General features: G+C 25.9%; 1 protein-coding gene across 1 annotated transcript; it reads left to right on the top strand.

Moving 5' to 3' along the window:
• Positions 1–1675: 1675 nt before the first annotated feature.
• Positions 1676–6359, top strand: LOC114119870 (lactase/phlorizin hydrolase-like). The gene is made up of 13 exons (XM_027981589.2): positions 1676–1777; positions 1901–1950; positions 2100–2174; positions 2993–3222; positions 3713–3847; positions 4086–4208; positions 4301–4487; positions 4733–4830; positions 4917–5064; positions 5438–5580; positions 5656–5790; positions 5894–6000; positions 6083–6359. Exons 2-13 carry the CDS (start codon positions 1935–1937, stop codon positions 6210–6212), a joined length of 1527 nt encoding a protein of 508 aa, XP_027837390.2. The 5' UTR covers positions 1676–1777; positions 1901–1934; the 3' UTR covers positions 6213–6359.
• The last annotated feature ends 16326 nt before the right edge of the window (positions 6360–22685 follow it).

Here is a 22685-nt window from a genome sequence, read left to right on the forward strand (position 1 = left end):
TATTGCAACTTAAGGAGAACTATGAACTTAGATTCATTGATATTTTAATTGCGTTAATCAATGTAACACAAATACTAGTAAATATTACAGCGAGAATGGACAAGCTGGAAATAAAACAGACAAAGTTCAAAAATACCAAATAGAAAATTAAATTTACATTTTACTAGCAATAGGTTAGTACAACACAAACAAGAGCTTGAAAAACTCTTGCAAGAAATACAATTCATAAAACCATTACGCGTATACTATACGAGCAAGTAGAGTAAAACTAAAGAGAAAGCGAGGAAACTTCATTGGCTGGTAGGAAGACATTTCAAACTAAACCTTACAACTAAACGTCAATTGTACGTAGCGATAAGTCAATTACTCCTAAGGTATCTGGTATATACTACTGTAGGTTGTGCCAGTAAATATTGAGACCATTCAACACTTCCAAAATATTGATTTTCATACTATTGTCGCAGAAAACAGCTATACTATCAAAACATTATCCCAAGATTTTATGATGGCCACCGTTCAGGACGAGATTACGAAGTTTGCCAACAAACTCAAGATAAGACTAGATCAACACTAGGGGTCGTCCACTGCGAGTGATAATCCAAACATGTTTTGTATAATATATCTTTCGAAATATATGATTGTGTGTTAATTATTTATTATTTATATGTATGACTTCGACATATTTTATTGTTTAAGGTCACTGATCGTAATAATAAAAAAACATCGGGTTGTTTAAAAAAAAGTTGAATTCGAGTAAAAGCGGAGTTCAGATTATAAAGTCACTTCTTTTTACTGTTAAATCCATGATAAAAGTCTAATAATAACTATTGATGTACCAATAATAATTGTAGTATTATTAAGTTATTAAAAAAAACCTATATATTATTTTAATTTTGTTTTTTCTTTAGCTTATTTTACTAGAAAAATGTATATAGTTGTTTATATATTTAAAAGCATATTTGGAAGTTATCTTATTAAAATAAATCTCTTTATAATATATACAATGTATACAAAATGCGTTATTTATGAACATTAAAAAAAATTAAGGTTCATTATCCTCGTTTTATTATTGTTACATGTTAATTGCAAAAATATACTAGATACCTACCTACATTTCATTAAGTACACTTGAACATTTATATTAATTTCAAGTAAAGTATATAGATTATATTAATACTGTAAGAGTGTAAGCATTAAAAGTATGTTTAATATGTGTGAATTAAAAATTTTTTTGTAAAATCTTACTACAAAATATATTTATCATAATGTATCAATAAAATTTTAGATAAAAATGTATACAACTTCTTTTATACATAATTATATTTGTTAGCTCTTAATATTTTCCAGTGAAACGGAATTAAAATGTATTTATCTAATTTAAAAATTGTATATAACACTTGTATATTTCGTAAACATTTTTTAAGTAATTATTATGTGTACATAAATTATACACTTGAATTATTGACTTTGCAGCTGAGATACAAAAAAATAAAATAATAAATAGGTATAATATTTTCCTGATAATCTATAAATACTATACTTAAATATACTAATTTTTTTTTATTTGTTTTGTATATTATCTTAAGTATAGGGTTATAAATTAATGAAATGTAATTGGTTAAAAAAAAATTAAAACCGTAAAATTCATCAAATAAAAAACTTATCTGTTCTAATGACAATTAATAATAATAATTGTTTTCAGTATAAATAACAGTAGTTATGAACCGTTTAATTAGTTCATAGTTTGAAGTTGAGGCAGTTGACATTTTTCAAACAGGTAATTATGTTAAATGATGCATTATAATATTAAAAACTAAAATAAAAGTATGTTAATGTCACCCAAACACTTATATAGTTAATATGCTAATAAAGTAATATAATATTATTATAAATGTTTTAGTTTGCAAAGTTAAGACTCTCTAGAACCTACAAAAATGGCTTCTGAAAAATGTAAGTGCCTATTTAGCTACCTATAATTTTTATAATTTCTTGATTTGGAAATTAAATTATTGGAACAAATCTTTAAATGTTATAAGTATTAAACTACGTTTAGTTAATTTTATGAGAATAATAACGTTATTTCTCTGATTTTTTAATAGTTTCGTTACCAGACAATTTTATGCTTGGAACTGGATCAAGTGCTTACCAAATTGAAGGTGCATGGGATGCAGATAGTAAGTTTTTTGTTGTGGTTCATTAAATATAATATACACTTATTATTAATCATACATACACATTTAACATATTTTCAATTTAATAATACTTAATAATACAATTTATAAAATGCTCTAAATTGTAATGTATTTATTTCCTTCTGTAACATTATCGTTAATACACCTATTTTTCTAAATAAATATAAAAAATATAACTTATATAGCTATAATATAAATAAGTATTATGCCAATTATATTATTATTAATTATTTGTAAAAATTTTAAATTTAATGATGAAATATAAAATGCAAGAGAAATATTATCCTATGAAAATTGACTACTCTTTTACACTTCACTAAACTTTGTCTATGTGTAATAAACTAGTAAGACCTATATTTATTTTATAAAGCAATATTTAAATTATAAACTTATAAGTACTAAACTAAAAATAAAATAACAGACACCAAAGAAAAATTAAATTATTAAAGTATAATGTTAGTAATCTTACATTAGGTACCTATGTAAGAAAATTTAATTATAAAATCGATTTTTACAATAAATAAATTAAATTAAATAAAAACCATTAAGTTTTTACAATATTTAACTATCTATTATAAATAATTCTAGTTATGAATTAACAAATAAAAACTTTAACCATATAAAACAGTAATATCATTATAACAAATGAATTACGTCTACTATAGGTATAATTAGATTGTTTTAAAGAGTTATAATCCATCCACTTCATTTAGATATTTGGAAATTATTAGAATTAACTCGATGGATTTAATGATACTATAATATTATATTAATTTATATTGTTTTTTTTCTTTTTACAGATAAGGCTCCTAGTATCTGGGATCATTATTTCCATACTAAAAATTTTTTAGTCTCTAATCCAGGAGATCTTCTGACAAAAGCCCAGAAGAAGAAATTTCCTATATACCACAAAGGAACGGATCTCCACGCTTTAGATGCAATCCGTGGCTACTCATTTTTGAATGGAGATATTGCTTGTGACTCTTATAATCAACTTGATGAAGATATTAAAAACTTGGTTGAACTTGGAGTACGTACCTACATGCAAAGTATTGAGCTTATAGATAATTTAATACATTTATTTTGTTATGAAAACTTAACTACTAAACTTAACTAAACTACTGAACATTTAAAATTTTAAAATGTTTTATTATAACCTATATTTATAAATGCAAAATATCTGAATTATATATATTTTTTAACATACGTTAGGTGCAGGTGATAATTTATTTTAACACTTATTTTACCTTTTTTAAAAACTATAATAATATATACAAAAAAATTGTCATTATTTTTATATATCTTATTTATTTATAAAATGTAACGAATGCAATTTTAAAATAATATGAAAAATAGTTAAAAATCAAAATACAAAACCATTTATTGGTTAAATAGTTTTTTATACAATTAATATATTTCAAGTTTGTAGTATTTTCTCAGTTATTTTATTTTATTTTTTTTTTTGTAAAATTTTGTTATTTTCTAAATAATTGAAATAATGACATATTATGCTTTTTTAGGTAAATACATACCGGTTTTCAATAAGCTGGCCAAGAGTTTTGCCATTTGGTGATGATCGAACCGTAAACGATCTTGGAGTTCAATATTACAAGAAGTTAATTAAAAAACTTAAGGATAACAAAATTACACCAGTGGTAAAGAAATTATAATATAATTTTTTTTATCATTATATTTTAAACATTATATATAAAAAAGTTAGACGATGAAGTGAAAAGTTAAATTCAAATCTATTTTATACTTTTCGTGTAATTATTTACTTAATTATTTTAATGTTTTCAATCAATTGAGATTAGTTAAACTTGAAATCATATTTCCATTTTTAAATTATTTTAAATTTATTAAATTCAGTTAAATATTATTTGCAAACTCTAGGTAACAATTTATCACTGGGACTTACCGGTCAGTCTTCAAGAGCTTGGTGGATGGGCCAATTCGATCATTATTGAATACTTTACAAATTACTCAGATTTTCTTTTCAAAACATTTGGCGCAGATGTTAGTAACTAAATATATCGTTATGTGTGCAATATGCTTTAATGATTTATTATTTTTTTTTAAATAAAATCAAATTTATATATTTAATATAGGTAAAGATATGGACTACAATTAATGAACCAAGATTAGTAGCTATGGCTTATGGTAATGAGGGTATGGCGCCCAGTGTAGGTGAAACGTTTAGCGGAATCGCTGAATACTTGGTCATACGTAATTTATTACTTGCTCACGCAAAAGCTTATAGGTTGTACGAGAAAGACTACGCCCCATCACAAAAGGGTAAGTAAAAATATCTTTTTCATGGTGATGCATTAATAATTGTAGTAGTAACACATTATTTAATTGTCATATTTTTACTAAATATGTGTACTACCACTGTACCTACTTATGTAGTTAATTCTTACAGCTTATAACATTTTACTATGGCAATCACATTTTAATGAAACAGTGCAACTAATATTATAGTTGTATTTCAAGAAAACGACGAAGTATCAATTTTAATTTTTTGTATTTGATTTTAATAGGTGAGATCAGTATATGTTTTGACACAGCAGCATATTTTCCAAAAAATCCGGAACTAGAAGCTGACAAAAATGCTGTTGATAAAGCATTCGATTTTATGGTACGATTAAATATTGAACATATTCAAATACAACATATTTTTGTTAATAAATAACAAAATAATGTATTTAAATATTTAATTTACAGCTTGGAGTATTCACTCAACCATTGGTAAACGGTACATTTCCACAATCATTGTTAGATTCGATCGCTAAAACAAACAAAGAAGAAAAAATAACTAAACATATCAAGCGTATCGTTGAATTTACCGAGGAAGAAAAAACTGATCTCAAAAGTAATATTAAATATTTTCAATCAATTTAGGTTATCATTACACATATCACAATTTACAATTTGTTTATATTAATATTATTTATTTCTATTAATTCTATAAATATTATTTTTCTTGGTTGAATTCAAGTATTTCATTTATTTGTGTTTTTTCATTCCAATTATTAAATTACAATGAACAAAATATGAATCTAAAATTATCAATATATAACTAAAATATACCCTCTAGTATTTTTATATTAACATTCATATAATTATGTTATTTTTAAATTTTAAATTTTAAATTATTTCATTAAATACAAAACATAATAGAATTTCAGAAATTGTTATTATTATTTTAAAACCAAAATTATAAGTGAATATTATTTATATTTCAGAATCATACGATTTTATTGCTTTCAATTATTATGATTCGTTCAAAGTACAAGCTATGACTGAGGCTGATTTCAAAGAAGAAGCAGGTTTACTAAATAAAGATTTAGGCGTGATTCTTTCTCCAAATTCAGACAACTTAAAAGAAGTAATATATATACATATTATTAAAATATTTGGATCTGTGTAGTTCACAATAATGAAATTAAATTTTAATTTTTAGACCTTTGAGGGATTTACCAAAGTGATCAAATGGCTTGTAGATCACGTAGACAATCCGAAACTGTTTATTGCTGAAAATGGTATTTCTGAGAAACCAAATGTAGATCAAAGTGAATTGAAAATTGAATATCATCATGTAAGTTGTACTACAGGCTACAGTCTGTAGCTTTTTCTTGAGACCAATATATATTAAATTACAACCTACTTAATAATGAATTATTTTTTCAATTATTGAACAGGGCATTTTGACGGAACTTGACAAAGCCTTAAAGGAAGGTGTTGTTATTACAGGGTATTGTGTCTGGTCGTTTATGGATTCGTTGGAATGGACTAGTGGATATTTTAGGTAAAACTACTGATTACAATACTGTACCTACTATATTTCATGCATATTCTTACATTTATTTCATTATATTTTGTTATTTTAGCAAATCGTTTGGTATATATGCAGTGGACTTCAACAACCCAAAAAGGCCCCGTTCCAAGAAGAAGTCATTCGATTTCTTCAAAACAGTTTTCACACAAAAAACATTGCCAGCTCTTAAATCTAAGAAATAATATCACTATGAATAAATGATTTATTTTAAAAGGCTTACACATACATAATATTTATGCTTAAATTTCGATTTAAATTATCGTCGTAGTTGAACGAAATATGTTAAAATATACAGATGAAAATATATTAAATATACTTATAACTAAAAATTTTGTGTAATTTATTACTTACTTTATTGAGCATTGTCTGATATTGTGATTCAAAATTTCTAACTAAAAATTATTGGTTCAATATATTATTACAGTATTTAATATAATATACCACAACACTATCTGTTAAAACGATGTTTTGTTTCCGATAGTTAATTTAATTAAATTTTAATTGTTTTTTTTCTAATAATACCTACTAATAATGCCAGAGTTTCAAAACATTAATACTTACTTATATTATTTTAAAAATAAAACATTTTATTAAATTGTATATTTGCATACATTTTTGCTTATGATTAAATCAATTAAATTTAATTTTGCATTCAATTTAATACGAGAATTATATTTGTCTCCGTTCAGTAAACTTATATTTTTAAAATAAAATTACGAATAACTAAAAGTAAATAAATAAGATAACACATACCGTTCGTTACACGACCATTATTTAATTTTTAATGTTTTAGAAGACCAATTTCGTTTGTATTTTACCATTGTAGTTTAGAATAAAAAGATCAATATCTAGCACCAGTAATTTATAAAATTTTTATCATTGGGTTTGAGTGTCCGAAAGCTAGTGATAGCGAATGATTACACTTAGCAGTGATCCTCGTCATTAGAGTTGATGCTCCTGAGTCAACGCCATGTACGCTTTGAAGATTGCTTTGGTTAAGCTACTCCACGAACAAGAATTCGGTGTATTATATGTCTTTGGATGAATATTTAGCGAAAGGTGGAATTGAGGTGTTTGTCGCTGGGTTTTTACTCATGGTGAAACGGATGTTGCGAGTAAAAAAATATGCACCTTTCTCCATATAAATAGTAGTCGTTTTATATCATTGCTGCGCCCCCCCCCCCTTCAACAAGCGCCCGGGCGTAGGCCCAGGTAACCCATCACTAACACTGGTCCTGGATGTTGGTGGTTACAGTTATTGAACCTACTTACTATCACTTTTCCGTTGATCCTTCTAGCTAATGGTTGACGTTGTTGTGTAGTCAACCATTAGCTTGGAACCTCAGAAGAATATTAAAGTGGATCCTGGGTTGACAATGGCATAGTTTAGAGGCTCAATACGTAATCATAGTTCTTCCTTTCACCAACTTTGTCTCCCATGCAGCTGACCTAGCGTTAAAGTCTCCAGTGACTAGAACGGGAACGCTTTATACCCATTCAGGACCTAATGCTATCTTTAAATCGTTTTAGTAGATTGACGAACTTTTTTTCAGACCTGTTAGAGAACACGAATCAGTTATACACCTGCACATCATTTAGATACGTCGTTGTTAACTCAGGGTCTTGTGACCCATTAAAGCTACACTCTGTTGTTTAGGATATACTTGTATGACTGCTCTCTGTGATTCGTTGCTGGTTAGTTAACCATTGGAATGGAGATTCGCATTAAAATAAGGTCGCTTAAGAGTGTGATATCGATTTTTAGTCAACAATATAGTTTGTGATAAGTGATTTGTGCAGTGGTTGAGGTTGCATTTTACCAGAGAGATAAGTACCCTTTTTCGAGCACACGGGTTCCTTTTCCTGGTCCATTCTTTAATGTGCTGGTGAGGCGAGGGCTTTTTTGCCATGCCAACTCAATTGCTTCTGCATTTATAGCATTTCTTCTTAGCTTCTATTGCAGTGGAGTTTTTTGGCATATGTTTACCACTAAAATCTATGGCAGGTTTAACTTTTATTCACAACAGCTTTATCCCGCAACTGCCCCAGTCTAGGCTAGATTCCGCTAGGCCAAATTTAAGATGAAATAGATGGGAACGTTAGGTCCAGCTACTCTGACTCCACTATTGTTAACGCGTATAATTATCGGTGCAATCAGCAAGTCTTTGTTAGTAGTTGCCAGTGCCTTCTAGATATAGATGGTCTCTATCCATTCTTGGATGACGACGATCAAAATGAGAGTCTTATTTGACATACAGTCGTTCGAAATGGAGAACTCAAACACTTATAGAATTTTTCCAGCCAGTATCTCAGACTTCCCCTTCACTCAACTTCCAGCAGGATTATTTCAGTTCTAGTTCTTCTTTTAGTGGTCTAAATTACGCTGGCCAGAACTATTCACTATTTAACTATTCAACTATTCATAATAAAATTAACTGTGGTTTAAGATTCTTCATTCGTCGGGCGTTGGGTTATGAATGATAATTGCCTCATTTTTAAGAACCTAATCGTTTTTTGACGAACTTCAGTACACTAAAGTAAGTGTTCTTCCGAGTGATTGTCTTTTTTTGGTTTTCCACTGCAGATTTAATCTTCTTTGATTGCCTTACACCATCCGTCTAATTTGAGTCTAGGATTCCTTCCCTCCTTCTGTCAATATAATATCTATAATATGCCATATCAATATCATCATACGACAACTTTGCAAGGAGAAGTATTATGAACGAAAAATTATTACGGGTAAATAAATGATTCTAACTAACTCAAAATATTCTTGGCATAAAGATTAATGAAAACATGTATTATATTAGGTAGGTATGTACCAAGTGAATAGTTTACTAAGAATAACAAATATATGAAAAGTAATAATTGAAGTGTTGGAAATATTAAATGTTCAATATTCTATTTTTTTATTTTAATAATTAGAAAATTAAATAAATAAGTGGTCAGTTGAACAAAAAAAAAGTTAAATGTGACTCTGTAAAACTCTTTATATTTTAGCTACATGGACGAATTATCAATTTTCAACTTAGCTGATGTTTTATGATAATTGATAAGTTTTAGATCCATTTGTAGAAAAATCTAGGTAAAAATAAAATAAATGTCATATTTTTGGAAAATAATTGGTTAAAACGAAAATAGTATAAAATAGATATCACTTAAAATATAAAATACTTTCGTGTATATACATTAATTAAAATATTCACATATTAGTTTTAATAACAATATACATGGTGTGATTATTATTATTATTATTTTATTCTTTATTTTGATAAAAAAAATCCATTTATTAAAAATACTATGCATTGTAACTAAATTTTTTTTTTAAATAATTTTTTTAAAATGCAATTAGTTATAAAAGAAAATAATGTTTTCTTGTTTTAATACTTCAAGTATTATCGTTTACCTAGTTCCTACGATAATAATATTATTATATTATGCTGGGTAAAGACAATATTACGGTAGATTAGAGGAAACAAATTATTTATGTGCACTTCAATAAATTAACTAATAGACATACCATTATTCATTCGTCAAACATATTAAAATAATTTTTAAAATCCCTCCAAAATATATTATAATCAAATAAATTTAATGTAGATTTGTATTATCATTAAAATAAATAAATAAATTCAATGACTGTCTTATGGTAGAATATATTATGCAAAAACAGTTTTGAAGTTTTAAGGTAATTCTATATTTCGGATCTGTCACCTAACCATATGATATATACTCATGATACTCTATGATAAAGAATATTTATTTAACTACACTTGTTAAATGAAATAATAAGAAAACTCTAATCATATAATTGTGTACACTGTAATACTGTATAGTGTACAGATTGGTCCACTATTGTGTACACAAATCAGATGTAGTAGTTTAGGAAAATACAGTTCAATATAATGTGTAACAATGAAATATTTGAGTACCTATAATTGCAAATTGCAATATGTTTTTTAAATCCAAATGAATATATTTTAATAATTATTCACATAAATATTTTATTGTGATTACGCAAATACACGTGTTGGTTTTCCGATTGAACATATCTCCATTTTGAATATTAAACATAATATTATAATTATTCGGTTTTATTGCCTATATCATACCACTAATTAATTAATAGAGTATAAATATTTAAGTATTACATCATAGTAAAATGCTCAATATGTTTTTATTTTAAAATGAATAAAATTAACTCATCAATCATAATTAGTATTAAGTATAAGAACGTTAAGAACATTCAAATTCAAGTTCATATTATTTTGTAGTTATATTATATTTAACAAGAATTCTTAAATTAAATATATTAGTCATTACTTATGAGTGTATGAGTATAGTATTATATGTAATAGTTAAGCATTAAAAAAATAAATAAGTGATTTAATAAATTATGTGTTTTTTTTTAATTTTTAGGTTGATTTTGAGGTTTTTATGACTTTATGAGACAACCCATGAATCATGTTTTACACAAAAGCAATTTTGGTCGTATTATAAACTCCTTTAAACTAAATCAATAATTGCATTCATTTTTAGTTAGAAGAAAATAATAATTATTATGCTATATATTATATAATACAATTATTGTTATTTAATAATCGTATATAATAATATTGTTAACGCAAATCATGTTAAATACAATATGTTTCATATAATTAAGGTACTCTAATATTTTTAGATATTTTATTTTAATTAAATAGACAAAAAATTACATAATAAATGTATACGTTATAAGATCAAAAACCATAAAAATAATTGTTGAGTATTGAATAAAATAAAATTATTAAGTCTTAAATTTGTGAAAAAACAAACATTTAAAAAAGATTAAAATTTAAAAAAATTAAAAATAGAAAGCAAAGATGCACAAATGACGTTAAAACGATTTCGTTTATTTTTTAACTTCAGTATCACTTGACATATGTCTTGGCCAAAAACCAACCTATTAACCGTCGATTTTAATGAAAAATTTCTCTTAGTGATTTAATTTAACCAACTTTGTTATACGCAGCTTACACACCGTTAAGGATATAAAAAATAATATCACATTTTCTATATAAAAAAATTAAAATATATATGCAGTTATTGATATTAAGACAAACATAAATGAAAAATTGTCTGGTTAAATACAAGAAAAGTTTACTACTCTAAAATAATAATAAAAAAAAGTGCTGTTTAGCCAAAACTAGAGATCCTATATAATAATATTCTATATTAATATTATTATAATATTATAATATTATTTTAGGCTTTATTATATAGGCTCTCTAGCCAAAACTATAGTTCAACTACGAATCACAATAGATGAAACATTCAAAAACATTTTATTGAGTATTGACAGACCGATATAGTTGTAGCTGTAGTTTCTCAATATTATATAAATATATTATATTTAACTTTTTTACGAAACAATCGATGGTCTTATTTTTTGTTGACTTTTCATTAACTCAACAAAAACAAAAATGTATAATTTAAAAATAATTTCATAAAATTAAGTGACAATGAGATTTATTCAAGATTCGTTCATCTATGAGACATATGGAATACACACTATCAATACGAAATAGAATATTATCAGAATTCTTAGAATTATCATCAATAGGCTTTGGCCATTCTACACTCTAATTAATTACTACTTGTACTAAAATATAGAATAACTTGATATATTTCTCATTTATAAAATAATATATTAATAAACTGGACCAAATAGGTAAGTAGATAATATATTTTGGTATTTTTTCTAAAGAGCTAGTTAAACAAAATATATAACAATTTAATTACTATTATTATTACTATTTTTTTTTGAATATTATATTTATAAATTTAGAAGACATGCGTAGGTACAAATTATTTTAACACATTTTAAGTATAAACTTTCAATTTATTATAATAGTTTATAATAATTAATTAAAAATTGTTATACTGTATACTACGACTTGATTAAAAAAAAAAAAAAAATACCACAAAACATACACACTAAAATATAATATAATTTAAAATAAAAAAGGTATACAGAATTTGATTAAAGTTTCTTATCGAGTATGATAATAAATATTTTCTAATAAATATTTTTGAGATATGATTTTGGCTACTTTTATCACTATATTAAGGAGCCATAACTATACAACTCCACACTACTTTTTACTCATAATCAAATAAATAAGATATTTGTTTTCATGTTTTTTAAAAACCTGAAATAGATTCCTTTTAGTTAAGTTATGTAAGTACTTTAAAACTAAAATTATTTATTTCTATAAAAAGCACTGGTTCGACGGTTATTACAATTAACTCTAGTTTTTAGTTACTTTTTGTTTTTGTTTCTCTTAATAATTCCTCCTCACTTTTAATTATTTTCAATGACATGTCCTTGTATAGTTTACTTTCAGCTATTGAGTCTTAAATTTTGTCTTCTGACCATATCCTTTTCACTTACAAGTAGTATCGTAGTTACAGTGATGAATCATGATTCAGTCAATTATTTTCCTAATACTTTTATTAGATATATCAAGAAAACGATACACCTATATTACAAAAGTAAATACAATAATATAAAATAATAAATATAATTAAGAGGACTGAATATGAAACAAAAATAATTTATATTAAAATCGAAATGCTTTGAAAATTATGGAACCAAAATTTTATAGTGATTGGTATTTTTATGTATAGATTTTATGGTTCTTGTATTTTTTTTTTATTTTATGAAAATGTGTTATGCTTCTCCTATTTTCTTTGTATAATCACCCTGGTCGCAGTATGATCTAAATACATTTATTATGTATTTTTTAAAAATAACAAATATAATAATATGGTTAATAAATTGTAGATATAATTCAAGAATATGTAATAAAAAAATATTAAACAATCTTTATATTTATCGATATTGATCTTACAATATACTATATTTTCCATTTACTATACGCTTTATGAAATAGCATCTATTCAAATATCGATAAATACAAAGATTGTTTAATATTTTTTTATTACATATTCTTGAATTATATCTACAATTTATTCGTTATCGCAACTGTAGAGGTGGATACATATTTTTTTTAAATATTCAAGACATTTAAATTTTTTATGTAGATATATCTTATTATAATAATTATAATATTACTCTTTACAGTATATATAAACCTATTATAACATTAACCATATTATTATATTTATTATTTTAGACATAGCCACTTAGGTATAGTCTTCGAACGCATTAATTTACTTTGACGAGAGTATAGGCGTGTTTATTTTGTTTAGGTTTCTTGGTTTTGTGTGTGGAATTAAAAATAGACACATGATTCCATTAAAACTCATTATTGTAATCCTATCGTATTCATTATGGAAACCTTAGGGATACTACTACTTACACAACAAATTTGACTTGAAGGGTAAGCACCTTAGTGTCCTTAATAGTCCGTCAATCAATCGTTTGCTGTTTTAGAATTTTAGATGTTTAATATTATAGCTATTTGGTACTAGGCAGTAATTATAATGTCTATTTAACAAATCTAGCGTCGTACAACATTTAGAACACTATTCTCCATCACTCGGTCGAACGTCTCGCCGCAGACTGTAAACGTAAAATTAGCAGTCGCGATGTTCGTCGATCGACAATCATACAAAATACCACTGATTTAACCGTCAAACGTATAGATTCGTTTTGAAATCCATCGGTTTAGCGCAAAACTATAATTTTTAACACGCCTATTATTACACAAAGACAGACTGCTGCAGACGTGTGGTAGTCAACAGGAGGGTGTACAAACAAAATATCAAATGTAGGGTGGATATTAAGGCTTCTATACATTATCATATTTCTTCAACGAGCGGAGTTCAACGACAGAAACCACTTTTACTCTATAAAAGCGCGCACATACCTAATCATTTCGCTGAAATTTCGGCGAGGGTATGTACCCCAAATCCCCCTCGTGTGCGCGGGCCGGCCCGTCGGCGCGTGACGTAGAACGGTATCACACGTCCAGGAAAACAAAAAAAAATCGAAACCGCTTGAACGCGCGTTGCACGAGCTTATATCCCTACGACGCATCGTTTTATGTAAGCAAATATTTGATATACCTTCTCGTTAGAAGGAATGAGAAACAAACAAGCCGCGGCGTCTAGTAAATATATACGAGTTTCGTTATTGGCTAACCAACGTAAACAATATAACACTATATACGTATAGTATACATTGTCTGCGTGCTGTACATCATACACGATCGCGACAGTTGAAATAATGACGACAGCGATACCCTATTATAATCGAGGGTCGAATATTGTGGAATTAAATGTATATATACGCATTGTACTCTCGTTAGCGACGCGTAATAAATATTATAATATAGCCCTTGAAAACATTAAAACAATGTGTGCCGTAATAACGGATAAATGCTTTTTTTTTTTCATAAGAATTTTAAATTTTAAATTTTTTTTTTTTTTTTTGTACGCACTACTAGTTAACGTTTTTGAACACTCGTAATACGTGTTATGACACATTACCAAATAAAACTCGTAATAATTTCATGTCGAGAGCTATAATTACAGACGTTCACACGACTTGTTATATTAACACATAGTAATGTGCTTAGTAGTTATATAGGTGTACTACGTTAAAACAGTTACGATTCTCGTAGATATTATATAGATGTATGAAGCCGCGATTTACGCAATCGCCGCGGGTAAAGCGATAAACTATTAAACTTTGTCCGTCTAAAAAAAATTATCAGAAAATACAGTGTTAAACGTTTTGTCATTTCGAAGGTACGCGCTAAACGAAACGTTTATAAAAGGCATTTGATTTTTGATTTTATGCAGGTATACCTATATACCTATATATAGGTAAAAAAATGTTGAATATCGAACTCGCGCATTGTCTACAACACGTTATATTATGATTTTATGTGTATTATTTCCATATCGAATATTATATACTACGTATAATCTGTATAATACACGCGTTCGCGTATATTTTGCATTTATTATACATACGTATACCGTAATTATTATTATCGCAATATCATACATATTATTATAATATATACACTTATGAAATATTTAAATAGTACGTATCCGCGAATAAGTTTCGAACGCGCTAATGCACGATGTCGAGACTAATAATATGTTTAATAAGCGTACACGACACGGTCCATTAATAATAATGATATCGATCGCGCACATCGCCCGCCTGTGATGATATAATAATAATAATAATATAATATGTCATCGGCGTATAGAGTGTATAACATAAAGTAATGTATAGTGTGTGCACTATACACACGACACGTAAATATAATACACAGATAATATAAACTTTACAACTCGATCCAGATATCGTGTTTTAATGCACATCGAAATGCTATTTACATTAACGATTTTTACTGTTGCTATACAATTTCATTTAACAATAATAATAATAGTACACGACACCGAGTTTGTGGGCGTTTATGCGTCGCTAAAACGCAGTGCCATATTATGTACGATTGAATGGTTAATACTATAATGTATCAAAACAACATGCATATAGGTGACGGTGATATTGATTTAATGTGCGTTTGTGGATAACGTAATTGAGTAATTTACAAGAGTTTGCACTGACCGACACTCAATGCAAATATATGTGGTTAAAATTTTATACCCGTGTATTATAATCAAAAATATACTATAAACTGCATGTGCAGAGTACTAAGTGTTACTCCGATAGGGTGCCATCACTGCAGAGTGACTCTTCCCCTAGCGGCACCTGATTCTTTCATATACCTCCGTCAAATTTGCTTATTGCTGTTGTACTCATTGTAAATCGTCGTATTTAAACCTAGAGGGGATATTTTGGATGCTAAAACACCCCCTCCTAGGCGATATAAATAATTATATGTTGAAAGTGTTTCGGGTTAGGTTATAGGAAGGATTGTATTGTGTTTAAAGAAATATTCAAAAGTTAAACGTATTTTATAATTTATTATGTGGCCGTATGGCTCTATGATGGACGTGAGAACACCCCCTTTTTAAGTTTTATATCAATACTAAATTAAAAAACTTCCTTTTAAAAAATCCTGGATCGTAGCCATGTGTCATTTTTCAAATAAATAAAACAAGAATTAAGTTTAACATCTCGATCGATTAAAAACAACTCACATAAACATTTTCACGTCCGAATACAAAATCATCGTTCGCGCATCAATGATTTATCTATACACAGACGAAAAAAATCCCTTTTTAATTAGCACGTACAATTTTATGCCCACCAAAATTAATATATGTAGTTAATAAACTTTGAGGATATTATTTATGATTGAGTTTGGTATTGAAAATTTCAGAGATATATTTCACATTATATATAGTAAATACTCGGTAGACACTAAAAGCTCTGTGTAAACTATAATGCATCTATATAGACGCATAGTTGTGAAATACACGAAGGTTTCCGTCTCCGCCACTCATTCTCTCACACTCGCCACTCTAACTCGCCCACTACTCGCACCACCCCTCACTGCCATTGAACACGTTGTAAATGTAGGTGTTCGGAATACAAATGTTAACATCAAAATAAATGAAAGGATAAAAACCCAGAGGAAGACTGTCGACAGTCGAGATACTATATTATTATCGTATATTGTATAATATAGCTAGCCGTACAAATCAGAAGTATAATATTGATTAGAAATAGTATTTTCAAAAACATAATTGACACGAAATAAAATGCACGTATAACGTAATAAATTAATAGTAGATTTTTTTATATAACGCACGGATAATTATAAGAATCGTAATGGTAATTTATGTGTATGACTTATAGACATTACCTAAAATACTATCTAGTAATGCTTTTTACTCGCAAACCGCGAACAGCGTTTAAAAACAATAAATTATTGCGGCTGTGTACTTATACAAATATCGGTAAAATATCGAAAGGTGATTATTGCCTCGCCAATGAGTTACGTATATTTTCACACGAATTCAAATGCGCTTATATGAATGATTAATAGCGCACATATAGGTGCCTACTACAAAATATGCGAAACAAATAAATATCAATAAAAGTTAACTACCCGTTGCCTGTGAAAATGATCGATATAAACATAATGCGTAACAATTAAATATTAATATATATTATTATGTTTTTAATTAACAAAATTATTTGGTATTTCGTGATACATTTAATCGTCACGAATTGCAATGCACACGATTTATAAACATCACCCAACGAGAAAAATAAAATTATAATAATTTTAAAATAATCATAATTTAAAAAAATCATAAATGAGTGGAAAATAATTCATTGTGGATGTTTGAGATAAGTCCAATAAGATTCGTGCACTCAGTAGATTAAAATTTAACCACAAACATACAATGGTCTCATTTGAAGTTACATTGAAATATTGAATAGTAAAAACCTAATAACATCAAGAAATTGGAGTCATTCTCAGACAGTATTACATAATATAATATTATTATTTCCATAAACATGGCGGATTTATAATGAACCTTCAACCTCTAAATTATATATTTTGACTATATTTCAGCTTTAGTCGTTATTGAAATTTAATTATGAAAACTACCCCTCAGTTCACTATGCGTCATTGACCATAAAACACCGTGTACCGTTAAAATATTTTTTCTTTTATCAAATACTGAAGCTCTGTTTTTCTTATTTTAAAAACGCACCATACTCAATAAGTACCTAGTAATTTTACTCCAGTGGAATACAAAAACCTTTACAGCTACTTTGAGCCTTTCTATCGTTATTTTGATATTTTTGCTAATTAATAAATTCAATAATAATAATTGACAATAATTAGTAATTACTTTAGCAACTCGCTGTCCAGACATATTACTTAACTACATATATCACGTAAGAGTATCTTCTTTGTCGTTTACCAAGGTAAAATAAAAACCTAAAACTGTATCCCAAAAAATCAACTCACGTACATTTAAAATCGACGTAAATAATATTTAAATAAAAAATGTAATTTATAATTTTTTCTAAAATCAAACTAAGTATTGCAGAATAAAAACTATAAATTTAAAAGAGAAACAATTCTGAATCAGCAATCAGGTGAATTGTTTTTTTTTTTTTTTAATTTTAAACCTAAGCAGGATTTTGGATTTGAATAATAATATTAAGCATAATATTATTTACGTGTTTATTGCAAAATACTTAGATTCATAAAAATATAAAATGACAATATATTATGTACTAAAAAATATATAAATGCATCTTGTATTATTACTAATACTGACAAATTTTTGTTAGAACTAAAAAATATTTAACTACTTCTAAAAATATGTGTTGAGTTCAACTGATGCTTATTTATTTGAGAATAATTTTTAGAGAATACACAGATATTTGTAATCATTAAAAATGAAAAAAAAATTTATTTTGTATGGTAGATAAGTATAAAACTATTGTGAAGTAAATGTGACACCGAAAATTATATCCAAATTATTTTTATAAAAATACAGTTAAGATTTTATAAACTACGAAATATATTCTAGATTTCATTACATTAATAGGTATACAAATTCAAATATATTAAAATTGTATGTACTTTAACCTTGGTAAATAAACATATAAATAATATTGACGTTTGCTTAGTACCTATTGGCAAAATACATGCAGTTTTCTACACGATCGGACTGTAATTGATAAGACGTTTTTATTTAGGTTTTAATTTTATCGTTTCTATTCAACAGCTGTATAAAATAAAATAAAATGTACAATCATATATTATGTATATATGTGAATATGTTATTTAAATGTATAATAATATGTACGTTGGAAAAACGAATTTTGATAGCATTAGGTTAGACTGTTAGAGCACTATATAAAAATTGAATTATGTAAATGACCCTCGCGAACGGAATATTTCATACAACGAATATTATTCGATTATAAAAAAAAAAAACTCTTCGAAACTTAACAGACGTGTAACGCAAGGTATAATACATTATTGATAAACGTATTTACATTCAACGTCAGACCATTAAAATGAAAAAATAAAATAATAACTAGTTAATTGCAGAGTATGGTGCATATGTAAATTATTTACAAGTATTTTTGAAACAACGCGTTCTGAATAATACCTATGTAACTTTTTGTTTATAATGTGTAATATAATAAATTTACACAACTCTTGAAATAATCATATTTCTGACTTTAATTTTAATACCTACGTTTTGTGTTGGTGTTACCCTAAAACTGACTTAACTGTCATTTTTAATTGTCCAAATAAAAAGTTGTTGGCTGTAATTACTTCATTATAGTGTTTTAATTTTGTGTATAAATATTTTAAATCAATAATTATTAACTCAACACATTTTCGGACTATTGCTTATTAGATATTATTATATTATCTTAAATTAATACATGTGGTATGTATTTTATATAAAAATAAGAAAAAATAAAGATTACATTTTGAAAGTCATCTTATAAACATAATGTTTAAATTAAATATGCACTCATTTATAGACTCTACGTGAGTATAACCATAGTAAAACAATTTTGATGTTATAAACCCATGGATTGAATTTGTCTCCCTTTCATATATATATATATATATATATATATATATATATATATATATTATATATATATATATATATATATATATATATAACTAACTAACTAAAACTCATCTTGTATAATTATTTTAGGAAAAAAATTATTTCATTCATAATTCCTTCTCTCTTCCAATATGTTGTGATTAAAGTTATAGGTACAAATTATAAAAACTAATTTTATGACTGACAACTGATAAGAAAAAATATTTTATTGGATAGTAAGCGAGTAAACCTTTTACTATGACTAATTTTTTACTAAAATTTTAATTCATTATATTATCCAAATTAATTAATTATATAAATAAGATAAAACTTATTTAGTTATACTTACAATTACAATAAATCATAAAATATTTTTTTGTTAAGTTGAAAGAGCAAAATTGTTCTTTGTATATTAAATTTTCAAGTGTTATAATTTATAACTTTATAATATAATTATATATTATGATATTAAATAATAATAAAAAAATAATCCGAATATAATATGTAATGTATATGCGTTAAATTATTTCAATTCATTTGAAAATAATTAAGAAATATGTATAGTCAACATTTTGTAACGTTTTAAACATCCCAATTAATAACTGTATGTATTTTATTTTTTACTTATTACGTGGATTTAAACAAAGTATCATTATAAAATATTCATTAAATTAAATTGTTTAATATTATTTACTACAATAGATAGTTAATATTTATTTATTACTAGGTATATTAAATTTAATAGATTTTTAGTGTTTTTTTTTTTTACAGTTTTCTAGAAAATAACTTGACCATTTCTAAAATCACTAGGTACCTACACTAAAGCGTTTATAGTTTTTATTGAATCATTAAATTTCTAATAGATAGTTAAGTGTTAAGTACTAAGGGCTATTTAAAATTTTAAAATCTTATGATTCAAGTAAAATAATTTACTTTAAAAAATTCTTAACTGATAATAAAAAAATAAAATACGATATTATAATCAATAGACACTCATACATTATTACATCAAATAAAATTAAATGCTGTTAAATACTCAACTGTATAATATACAGTAGTACTTGTTATTATAATTTTATGAAAATAAGATAAATAAATTTCTTACAAAGCATAGATAGTAGAACGGGTGTAAGTTTTCCATACGTCATTTTAACAAAAACCAAATTATCAATCTCAGCTACCAAGCTATCATAAATATTTAATTAATTGTGTAATAAACTTATAACAGATCAAATGAGTATACGCTATACGCTACACGTCTTCTGAAAACTTGATAATTTTAACAGTTCATAAATAATAATAGTTGAAATTGTATTTTAATTAGAATAAAATTGTACAAATACAATTATACGTTATGATATATTTAATCGAATGAAAAATGAGCATATAATATATTATATTTGAATAATATCTTTTTGTAATGGTTATTAGATAATATATCATACGTCATAATGATAAAATTAATCGATTTTAAAATGAGTAGTATAAAAAAGATATATTATATTTAAAATAAAATATTTATAAACATGATAAAAAATAAGTGAATAATGCAATATACAATATTCGATGCCGTTCAAAGCGTCGGAAAATTACTATTTAATGTTTTCCATCAAACAGACAGTGAATACTATAGGTACTTATTAACTGACCAGGATGACGGAAAAGTCACTGTCCAAATAGGATTAATTTACACGAACAAAATATTGATATGTCTTGTCTAATATATCAAATACCTACTAGCTGAAAGGGTGGTTATTTCTATGAAACAGTTTTGTAAATCTATTGACACTGAGAGCAATAGAAACCGTACATTATCGATTATCGTCAAAACACTTTAAAATTCTTAAGAAATGTTATTCTCACAGTATATATATAATTATTAAATATTATATTCAAAAAATCGATGAATCTTAGATTTTGAACAGACTGATGAATGTATTGATTTAAAATGATAACTGTTGAGTGTAGTTTCTAATACAAAATTCGATGTAGTTGGTACTTTAAGAAAAATAATATTTAAAAAGTAATTTTCAAAATAATTAAGAAAAACAAAAAAGAAATGAAGGAATTATGAAAATGTTCAAGCAACACCAGTTTTTAACAAAAATGAATTCAGTATCCGTATTACTAAAATTAAAATATGTTACAATTTATTATTGTAGTAATAGGTACTGCTATTATAGCAGTATAAAATAAATATAACATAAAATATATACATATAATATGTATAGTTAAACAAACTTAACAGTTATTCTTCACTCAGAATCGTTTTTTGTAGGTACGCAATGATTTTTATCATTAAATTAAAATTTAAGTCATACTCGTACATAACACTGAGGTACAAAATTACAACGTGACACTCACTTTACAGCAGAACGGTTACCAGATTTCTCGCTTTAATCCTTATACACGCAGGTAAAATCTTGATTATTGAAAAAATAATAAAAAAGTTTTAAAATTTGACAATTAGGCTGTTGCTTGAGAGTAATTCTAACATACAGTATATCTTAAATGATATAAGTAGTAACTGATAACTAATAAACAATAACCACAATAGTATAACAATAAGTAAACCTAGTAAATATTTAACTTTTGGTATGAAAATAATTCATTTTATCGGTATAGTATAAATGCATTATTATACAATATCACCAAAATGTGCGATAACGTAACGTCTGCAAAAAAAATCTTACGATCTACGTATAATTTCTTTTATTTTAACAGTTTATATTTTCACTACAACAATCAATAAAGAAAAAAGTACCATTTATATATTTTCCCACACAATAATCTTAGTACCTATACAAATATTTTAAAATCTATTCTTCATTGTACAATGTTAAAAAGAATATAAATTTATTATTATACTTAAATTTAGCTTTAGGCTAAACTTACTAGTATAATAATCATCGATATTGAAAAACATAAAATACAGATGTATAAACATTTCGATAACTCCCGTGACGTGTTAAGAGTTTTAACTTATTGTCATAGACTATAAAATTTATTCTTCTATTCAGTATTGGTTAATAACGTAACGAAAGTAACGTGAAACGGAGTTACTTTGTAATGCATTATGTAATTGCACTAGAATTATTTCCAAGCAATGGAAATGTAAT

The sequence above is a fragment of the Aphis gossypii genome, chromosome 3 (assembly GCF_020184175.1).
Source record: "Aphis gossypii isolate Hap1 chromosome 3, ASM2018417v2, whole genome shotgun sequence".
In the NCBI taxonomy this organism is placed as follows: Eukaryota; Metazoa; Arthropoda; class Insecta; order Hemiptera; family Aphididae; genus Aphis; species Aphis gossypii.